Source organism: Diplotaxodon limnothrissa, linkage group LG22 (assembly GCF_057381915.1).
Source record: "Diplotaxodon limnothrissa isolate DT_005_m linkage group LG22, D_limnothrissa_male_GT1.1, whole genome shotgun sequence".
In the NCBI taxonomy this organism is placed as follows: domain Eukaryota; kingdom Metazoa; phylum Chordata; class Actinopteri; order Cichliformes; family Cichlidae; genus Diplotaxodon; species Diplotaxodon limnothrissa.
In genome coordinates, this window is record NC_140616.1 from 8,561,912 (window position 1) to 8,571,886 (window position 9,975).

At 40.6% G+C, this 9,975-nt stretch overlaps 1 protein-coding gene across 1 annotated transcript; it reads left to right on the plus strand.

Moving 5' to 3' along the window:
- The first annotated feature begins 429 nt into the window (after positions 1-429).
- On the plus strand, positions 430-9,728 carry eif3eb (eukaryotic translation initiation factor 3, subunit E, b). The gene is made up of 13 exons (XM_085347023.1): positions 430-523; positions 982-1,099; positions 1,779-1,896; positions 2,044-2,086; positions 3,191-3,295; positions 3,402-3,527; positions 5,153-5,277; positions 5,600-5,726; positions 5,817-5,918; positions 7,910-8,019; positions 8,305-8,407; positions 8,585-8,719; positions 9,400-9,728. Exons 1-13 carry the CDS (start codon positions 434-436, stop codon positions 9,436-9,438), a joined length of 1,341 nt encoding a protein of 446 aa, XP_085203149.1. The 5' UTR covers positions 430-433; the 3' UTR covers positions 9,439-9,728.
- The last annotated feature ends 247 nt before the right edge of the window (positions 9,729-9,975 follow it).

Genomic DNA, 9,975 nt, shown 5'->3' on the forward strand with positions numbered 1-9,975 from the left:
GATCTCCTCAGGGATGTTGTTGCAGAGAGTGGGTGTCCTGACAGGAAAAGCCTGCTTGGTTCTCAGCCCAGACTGTGGGATGGCCACCAGAGCCTTGGTCGAGGACCTCAGGTCACAACCGGGGGCGCACAGTGGCAGAAAATCTCAACTATATTTTGTTGCGAGCACAGAGCGGGCTTAAAAGTCAACATTAAATTATTTTTATATAATTTAATTAATGGCTATTTAATTAATGGTTAACCAAATGAAGACAGGCAAGGATAGATGAATAGATAGATAGCTGGACTAAGGAGCCAAAATGAATGAAGCGCTCACCGGAAATGTGATGACGTCGCTTTAGCGGTCTCAAGGTCGGGGCGGGGCTCTGAGTTTCTCTAGCAGAGCCTTGTTGTCGCTCTTTTGTTAATAAAGTTTGCTTTTGAAGCCAGTCAAGATGGCAGAGTACGATCTCACCACCAAGATTGCACATTTTCTGGACCGGCATTTGGTTTTCCCTTTGCTGGAGTTCTTGTCTGTGAAAGAGGTATGGAGGTTTTTGCGTGATATGTGTAAAAGTAAAATGCAGTTGTTTATTGGCGGGGTTTATAGGGTGAAATATGATTGTGGCCGGCAGCGATGCGACCTAGCGAGCTAACTGGCTAACAGTCACGTTAGATAGCCGGTCATCTAGCAGCTAACAGCTAGTTTGCAACTGGGTATACACTTTAGTCCTTTATAACCAGATTATTGTTTTAATGCTAGTTGGCGACACCATAAGTGGTTAGAAAATGTATAAAACAGGCATGCAGTAGGTAACTGGCTTATGATTGTTACCCCGCGTGTTAACTTATAGCTTAGCGACTATAGTGAGCACATAGCATAACAGCTGACTGAATGGGAGGAACCCCATTCACGTGTCTGCTGTGATAATCCGGCGTTTCATTATTTGAATTCGCGTTTCAAAGGGAACCAATCCTGTGAATATGTGTGTTGTTGTAACAGATCTACAATGAGAAGGAACTCCTCCAGGGAAAGCTGGACCTACTCAGCGACACAAACATGGTGGATTTCGCCATGGATGTGTACAAAAATCTGTATCCGGACAAGGAAATCCCACACTGTAAGAAAACAACTCAACACTTTGCTTTGTTACAACACAGTAAGAAATGTTGTACCACAGACGCATTTGATTTGTTCACAATGCCTCTCACCACAGATGGGTTACAGACTCTTTAAGCTAGCAATGGTTTTTCCGTAGTTATACAGAGTTTTCTTGTGAATAAAACAAAGCGATCTTGATTTTCCACTTAAATAATTGAGCCAGGTTTAATTTAGTAAAGCTTAAATGCATTTTAGTTATTTAAATGGGTTACAGTAATGTGCTTTATGGTAACACAAACTCTTTACTTTAACTATACGGGAACCAACCATTGTTATGTGTTTGGTCAACCCCAAAGGCCCCTTTTGATCTAGGAGAAAACCATCTTATCTTATGTATTGTTTCCTTAATCTTTAAGTTTAAGCAAAGTTTAGCATAGAAGCCAGACCTTTGTAGTGTAACTTTAATTACTGTCCAACTACTGATGAATCACACTTGGACAGTTTAGAGTTAAGAGATCATGAAATATTAGTAACATAATATGAACTTAGGTGGTTAAAGTTATTTTTAAGTTACATTTAAAGGGAACGTTTTGCTTTGGTTTTGTAGTGTCCTGCATTCATTTATTTGTTTTCAGCCAAAGTAAATCTGTCTACCTGCTGCTGATTTGTTTTTGATGTGTTTTATTGTTCTGCTTCAGCTTTAAGGGAGAAGAGAAGTACTGTAGTGGCCCAGCTGAAGCAGCTCCAGTCAGAGACGGAGCCAATCGTCAAGATGTTTGAAGACCCGGAGACCACTCGACAGATGCAGTCCACGAGGTCAGAAAAATTCATCTCTCTCAGAAGCCTTGTCCATTCTTCACTGCAGCTCTGATCAGATTACTCTTGTGATTTTTATTTATGTGATCTGTGAAAGTCGTCTAGCTGTTTGACATCATCTCATCTGTTTGTTTTAATCTTCACCAGGGATGGGAGGATGCTGTTTGACTATCTGTCAGAAAAGCACAATGTGAGTATTTAAATGTTAGCTGTGTATGCACAATGTGTTTCATATTTGGTAAAAGGTGCACTGCATTTTAATCTTGGAAGTTGGGAGCTAGATGTGTGCTTTAGTTTCCATAACAACCAGCTGTCACGGTGAGCCAGCAGGACTGTTATCCAAATCTGTGAATCCTTAAACATCAAACATGATGCACCAGTGTGCTCATTACTAATTCAAAAATCAGAGTAAATACTTGTTGATTTCTAATTAATTTCTTTCCTTAATTTTAGTCTTTTAATCTAATGTACAGATAAATTACAGTTCTTATTACCGACTAGTCAGTGCATGCCAGCATTGTCCACATCGTGTGCATTAGAAAAGGGGGCTTGTTGTCAGGGAGGGGAGGGCTTTGTTTTACTAAAAAAGATGAAAGATGCTGCCACATTCACTAATCAGCCACTTGCTGTCAGCTTTCCAGCCTCTCCCTGTCAGATTTCTTAGAGAGGAAATTGATGGTAGCACTTTTTTAAACATGCAGCATTGATTTCACTGTACTGCACAGCTGTAGACTTAATATAATTTTCATTTTAGCCTGAATCAAGAGGATGTATAATCGACTAGTTAAACAGGAGAAAAACAAGATCAGATGATAACTCTAGTAGTCTGAAAACAGAATAAATGAGACAATGTTAAACATTATGAATATTGTGCCTGTATGTAAAGGCAATTTCAACCATTACTCAGCATTTAAGCATTTAATTGACTACTTACACACATCCTCACTTGATGTTATACCTTTTTAAAAATGACAGTTTTATCCCAAAAGTTGATTTTGTTCATTTAGATTTCATCGCTCATCCAAGAGGCTTCTTTGGTCTCAGCTAACGAGCAGTGGTGCTGGTTTCTGTCGTTATTCAGCAGCATTGTTTATAAGGCTGTGGGAAATCATCTGAGACTGAAGACGTTAGTTTGAATTGAGTGAAAACGCAGGTTAACAGAATCAACTTTGGGGGATTTTATTACCAAGTTCACTGATTATGCTTCAAGACAGTTTTATTATCGTACAGGTACTGATGGAAGAACTCAGTGAAATGTAGCTTCCATTTTAATCGCCTATATTTTACTTCCTAGTTTCGTCAAGAATATCTGGATACTCTTTACAAGTACGCCAAGTTCCAGTATGAATGCGGTAACTACTCTGGGGCTGCAGAATACCTCTACTTCTTCCGCGTCTTGGTAAGATGTGAACTTATACACTGTGTAGTAAATATGAAGTTGGATGCCTTTAATTTTTCTTAAACAGCACTTGGTGTGGTTTGATAACTTGTTGCTATCTGCTCAGGTCCCCTCAACAGACAGGAACGCACTGAGCTCCCTGTGGGGAAAATTGGCTTCTGAGATCCTGATGCAGAACTGGGAAGCAGCCATGGAGGATCTCACTCGTCTAAGGGAAACTATCGACAACAATGTAAGAAAATAATTAAAGAGATTGTTTGAGGTGCACATCCACTTCTCTGGTGTGCTCAAAAAAGTTGCATAACTTTGTTTGTTTTTTTGTTTTGTTTTTTAAAGTGCATTAAGATGCTTTTCTGATCGGCAAACATTTGTGTCAAACGCTGGTGATGAATTAAAGCCCCCAGTCACACAGACAGGTTGCCAACCTGTGGTCGATATAGAAAACGCTACAACAAAGGTGGATGTCAAGGCGACGATATACCTGCTGCTCGGTCTGTGGCTTTTCGTAAGACTTGGGACCACGCCATTGTTTTTTGTAGCATTTCACTCGTTGCTGGGTTTCAAAAATGGCGGTTTCGATTTTTGTGAATGCAATGCTCCCACGATTCATTGACTAACTGACCAGCCAATCAGTGGCACATCAATGTTACATTTTTAGTATCTGCTCGGATCACTTGGAGCCCCAGCTGAGCAGGTTTTGGTAGCAGGTACTGTGACCTAAAACCCTGAAAACTATGATGAACCGCGGTGCGTCGATCCAAGTAGGTACTAATGGAAAAGGGGCTGTAGTGTGACCGAGGCCTCAGTTTTGTGAATCTTGAGTCACACTGGCAGCAAAGCTTAAAAGCTCTGGCCAACCATGCTGTTCATGAGAGGCCATAGAAAGAGTTTCCTGGTGGTTTGTTTTCCACGTTTATGTGAATATAAAATAAGAAAGCACCAAATCCTGGTTAAGCATGATTAAAGTGTGTTTTACCCTTGGGTTTGCTTGGGTCCCTGTGACATAAATTTCAGCATCTGACAGTGAGCGTGAGGGTCCACACAGACGTCTGCGTGTCTGCCTGTTTTTTGTGACTTGTTCATATTACAGTACACCAACCATGCATGGGAACAGACAGTAAACTTTAAAGAAGTATAAGAGGAATGACTACTCAGACGTCAGGTCTCCAGCTTTTCGTGTCCACAACAGAGTAAAATCCAGGCCTTCAGCTACTGTAGCCCAGCTTTAGAAGGGAGGACGGTACACCTGATTTCTCACTTTCATCATGAATAGAAACTAACTTACTGAGTCACATTTAATGCTGCTTGCAGGCAGCAATGAATGCTTTTTCCCCACATTCATTAGCGCACACTACTTGATGGGTATTGGCGGACAGATAAAACCGTGTGAAGTCAGAGCATTTGCCTGTTTTCAGCTTTTTCTCTCTCAGCCGTAAAACGCAGATGGGAGAAGTTTGTGAATGCAATAACTTGACAATAAGGCCGTGTGGGATTTTAAAATTGATACCGTAGGTGCATCTACTAATCTTGGAAGAGTCGAATTTCAGTGACCCGATCTCAAGTTTGGGGTCGAAGGTCAACCTTTCTGAAAATCTTGTGAAAGTGATAACTCCAGAAGGAAGTCCCCAGGGATTTTCACATGTATACCATATGTGCATCTTCTAGGATGTTTTTTCATGTTCTTCTTTTTAAACTCCTGTGTAGTTGTTGGTTTTAGGTTTATAGTGGCAAAAATAATCCCTGGTATACAGACCAAGCTGTGCTGATGCCTGGCGTGTGGTTGTGTTTGCCGTATGCTGCGGGAAACCCCGGCCTGATGTCACATTTTCTCATGTTTTTTGTTGTGTTTCCTTTCAGTCTGTGAGCTCTCCACTCCAGTCACTCCAGCAGAGGACCTGGCTCATTCACTGGTCCCTCTTTGTGTTCTTCAACCATCCGAAAGGCAGGGACAACATAATCGAGCTCTTCCTCTACCAGCCTCAGTGAGTCACTGTATAATCAGTTATATCACAGAACAGTCATCTTTCTAATATAATGCCAGGCTTGTGCTCAGGCCACTGATGCGGTCATCTGCTTATGTTGGATGTTCCATCCTCAAGGACATTTGGACATCATTTTTTAAACCTTTGAACATTATTGAAGATATTACTAGTTTGACTGCCACCTTACTTTTGTATTATCAGTTTCTCTTTATGTGAATGCATTTTCTTGGTTCTTTTTTGAAATATAATGACTGCTGATACTACCAATTTAATTGTGAAGAATAACTTTTGTCTGGCTCCGTGCTGCCTTTGTGCTTTTCAGATACCTGAATGCCATCCAGACAATGTGCCCGCATATCCTGCGATATCTCACAACCGCAGTCATCACCAACAAAGATGTACGAAAGCGCAGGCAAGTTCTCAAGGACTTGGTGAAAGTCATTCAACAGGTAAGACCGAGAAACTGTTGATTATAGTAATTATTTCAAATGTGCCTTGAGGACTTAATCAACATGATGGCTTCTCTCTCACGCCTGAAGGAGTCCTACACATACAAGGACCCAATCACGGAGTTTGTGGAGTGTCTCTACGTGAACTTCGACTTCGACAGCGCACAGAAGAAGCTGAGGGAGTGCGAGTCGGTAAGAAAAGCATCCTGAGCGTCCTCGTTCAGTTTTTCGTCTTTGACGGTGTGCTTTTGTCATCGTGCACAGGCCTAAATCGCCCCACAAAAGTTGGCTGTCAGCTGGGACTGAGGGGTGATATGAAGCCCCCCTCAGCCTTGGTGCTGTGATCTCCTGAGTCCCAGGCATTTAACTTTGCAGCTATTCAACCCAAGCAAATCCATGTCTGGCCTGATTTGCTGGCTCTTACTTTTATTCAGTTTGATTTTCAAAGCGGAACAGCTGTCAGATTTCGGACTCGGTTGCCTTCTCTTTAAAAACCCTTGACTTCTATTTTGCAGTTGTGCTCGGGGACCACTTTGCACATTCTCGAAGCACTCTCATCAATTCGCTTTTAACCCCTCTTGTATAAATTATGCAGCGCTGGCAAAGCCTTCAACTATCCTGTCAGATACGCAGAGTGAGCGCAATGATGGAAGAATGAAGATAGTTCATTAAGAAAGTCTGTTGTCATGGATTCTGTTGGTTTGTAACACTCAAGAGGATATAAATTTACATTTTTAATTTTTCTTTCTCTGGAGATCAAAAACTTGTCTTAATTACTGTATAAACATGATTGCTTTTGTTTTGCGGTGTGCAGTTTGAGGATTAAAGTCTTGTTGAGAACTTGATTGACAGGAAGTAGTTGATGTCTGCACGGCCCTGCTTCGTGTCCTCTATGAAATATGAAAACAATCAGTGAGCTAGCAAGCTGCTTCAGTGTGGCTGAAGTGGTGAGTGACTTAATTTATTACACAACAGCTGTTTGCGAAATGAAACCACAATATCATCTGTCTGTCATCGGTGTGTTCATAAATCTAAACTCTTGGAAGTTTGAGATCGCTCAAACATCCTTCCTCTGCGCTGCCGCTTTTATTTTTGTAGAAATGCAGTCGCAGCCTAGTAGTACTCTGTTTAGTGACAGATTTCTAATCATTAGGGATTTGAATGATGTTGGTAGGTTTTAAAAAACTGTTTTGTGCTCTCCAGTGATGGTTAAAAGGGCCGAATGTCCATGTGGGTTAAATTTAGTCATGACGATGGAGTTAAATACTGTGTACCGTACGTAGCTGCAAGAATGAGATTCTATAAATCTTAACCAGTGTTGTTGTGAGTGGTTAGTTTTTAGTAAAGACTCTGCTTTACCAGCTCTGATGCATTGCTGTCATAACCTCAAGTCAAAGAAATGCTTGACAGAATTTCCCAAATAAGTCTGTAGTGATCAACACAGGACACAACTTCTGTATTAAGCGGTTCTTTAAACGGTCTTAAATATTGCTTGGACAAGCACCATCCACAGCTTCATCAGTCGATAGCAGACAGACCAGCAGATCAAACAGCTCTGAGGCACTAAATGAAAGAAAGCAGGACTTAAATGTGTAAATGTGGCGTCTGCAGAGTTTACTGTGAAAGTGTGGAGTTGATTCAGTGCGCTACGTACAACCTGAGCTAATTACTTTTGTAATGCTCCTTTTGTGTTTTTATTTCCCTTTTATTTCGTTTTTAATAGAAATTTGCCATCCACTGCTGTCTGCTGTAAATATAAAAGCATTACTTACTTCAGCTGCGAGTTCTGACAGCCCTGTGTGATTATACAAAAAAAGCCTCTGTAGAAATGTGTGCTGCATCGTTACTTGGATGGTTTTCACTGAGATATTTTAATATGCAGGTTTGAATAACCAGTAGCTGAAGATCTAAATCACAGAAAATATTTGCCTGCACATAATGTGTGGCTGCCATGTGGTGGTATTATTATGCTCTGAATATACGCACCTTTTCAGCACTGCAGGGTGAGGGTTGTAATCTTTCGGGGCAGAAATGTAGTTATTTCCTTGCTGAAAAGCAAACCCTGTATTTGGCAGAGGGGAACTAAAAATTGCTCATTTGTAGAACATTCGGTCTTCTGTTTGTTCCTGGTATGTATAAACCCTGATGGATGCTCACCACTCTGGTGTTTTTGTCCCTGTCAGGTTCTTGTGAACGACTTCTTTCTGGTCGCTTGTCTGGAGGACTTCATCGAGAATGCCCGACTCTTCATCTTTGAAACCTTTTGCCGCATTCATCAGTGCATCAGCATCAAGTATGTCAGGGTTTTTTATGCAGTGTCTTTATTTCTGAAGTTATAATTGCTTTTAGAGGAAAAGTTTTATTTTTTTAAACCTACAAGATCTGTAAACTTTTTGTGCCCAGTTGATTCATATTCTGAACTTGTTTGACCTCTGTGCTCCCATATTTATTTACTTTGTTTTTTTTAACCTCGTGTCCTTGTTCTTTTTAAAGTATATTCAAAAGCAGACTTTTGCATTTAACCAGAGGATATTTACTGAAATGAAACGCCTCGTCCTCTTTCACTCTCTCCTCCCAGCATGCTGGCAGACAAACTCAACATGACGCCTGAGGAGGCGGAGAGGTGGATCGTCAACCTCATCCGTAACGCCAGACTTGATGCCAAGATCGACTCAAAACTGGTGAGGCTCTGCATTCGCTGATCCAGATGAGCTTCAAATCACTGAGCGTAAACAGCCATGACTGCTGATTTGAGTAGTAACACTGTGTATTTATTTGCTTGTCAGAGCGCTATTTTTGAAGTACTTTAAAATCAATCCTTGAGGGGGGAAATATTAATTCCTGCGAGTGTTTCTCAGGGTCACGTCGTGATGGGCAACAACGCAGTGTCGCCGTACCAACAGGTGATCGAGAAGACCAAGAGCTTGTCCTTCCGCAGCCAGATGTTGGCGATGAACATTGAGAAAAAGATGGCACACAGCAGCAGGAACGAGGTAATCTGAGGACTTTGCACAGGGATTAAAAGATGTCACCCATTGGTCGTGTTTGTTGTTGCTGGAAGACAAAATGAACAGCACAGTGAAGCATTTCTGTTTGGTCCAACAACAAAGTTAAGAAAACTAAATTTTCTTGCAAACATCATGACAGCATTTGATTGTAACGCTGGCAGCAAACCATCATTTCTATTCAGTATTTTATTCAAGCCTGAGTGAATACTGCAGGATTTTTATCTGTGCAGGATAACAGTAAGCATGATCACTCGTCTGTGGGACAAGTGAATTAAAACACAATTTAAAATGCAAACGTTTGTGTTTGTATTTAAAGATACAAATGTGTCTCACCTGCCTAATCATGTGTCAGACGCTTTTCCTTCATGCTACTGCCCTCTGGTGGATAAATGTGGAAAAACAGGAGCATATATCTCATTGTATTTGTCTCAGTTCGTTATAATTATGGCTCCTGGTTTTCTTTTCCTTTTTTAATTTTGCAGTACTTCAGTAGTTTTTGTAAGATTTTATTATTTTAATGTGAACTTTTTTCCCAGCTGTCAGTCAGTTTGACAGAATAGCTGGCAGGTATTTTTTATTATGATGGTTCCTAATTTGGAACAAATTTCTTGTTACCTTTGTGTTTGTTCTCTTTTTGATGTGTTTTTTTTGTGTCATTTCCTCAGACACCAAACTGGGCTGCTCAGGACTCCGGCTTCTACTGAGCACGAGCTGAAACGAGCATCAGGAAGATTCGGAAGCCTCTCGGGATGTTATTGAAGCTTTTTATTGACAGATTTGTCAGTTTATCCACCGTTTTTATTTAACTGCCTGTCATTGAACAATAAAAGCAATGAAGCGAGGCAGCTTATTGACACTCAAGATGTTACATGATAACCTATTTATAATCTGCTATGAGTAGATTTATTTTTATTTGTTTTTTAAGATGAAGCTTATTTCCTTGCACTCTGAAAGTAATCATCTAAAAACCTACATGACAGTTTACATTAAAGATTTCTGCCCCCCTTTATTGATGTCCTATGTCGTCTTTCAGCCACTAGATGGCACAGTTGGTTTACTTTTCGTTTGATGCTTGCAGATCTGCAGACAGTGGTAACATTTCAAAAGTTGCACATCTGTAAGACTGCAATGACTTTAATTTTGAGTTTCTATGATTTGCTGACAAATGAATGAAACTTGTAACTTTTGCAAACACTCGCTGTTAGAGGAAAATCTCTCATAAGGTTAAGCGTCAGGTGCAG

What these genes read in the sequence shown, in the direction of transcription:
- eif3eb (XM_085347023.1), top strand. Translation starts at nt 434, where the DNA reads ATGGCAGAGTACGATCTCACCACCAAGATTGCACATTTTCTGGACCGG. An exon ending in GGACAAGGAAATCCCACACT is followed by an intron (nt 1,100 to 1,778) that starts GTAAGAAAACAA and finishes GTTCTGCTTCAG; the next exon opens with CTTTAAGGGAGAAGAGAAGT. An exon ending in ATCTGTCAGAAAAGCACAAT is followed by an intron (nt 2,087 to 3,190) that starts GTGAGTATTTAA and finishes TTTACTTCCTAG; the next exon opens with TTTCGTCAAGAATATCTGGA.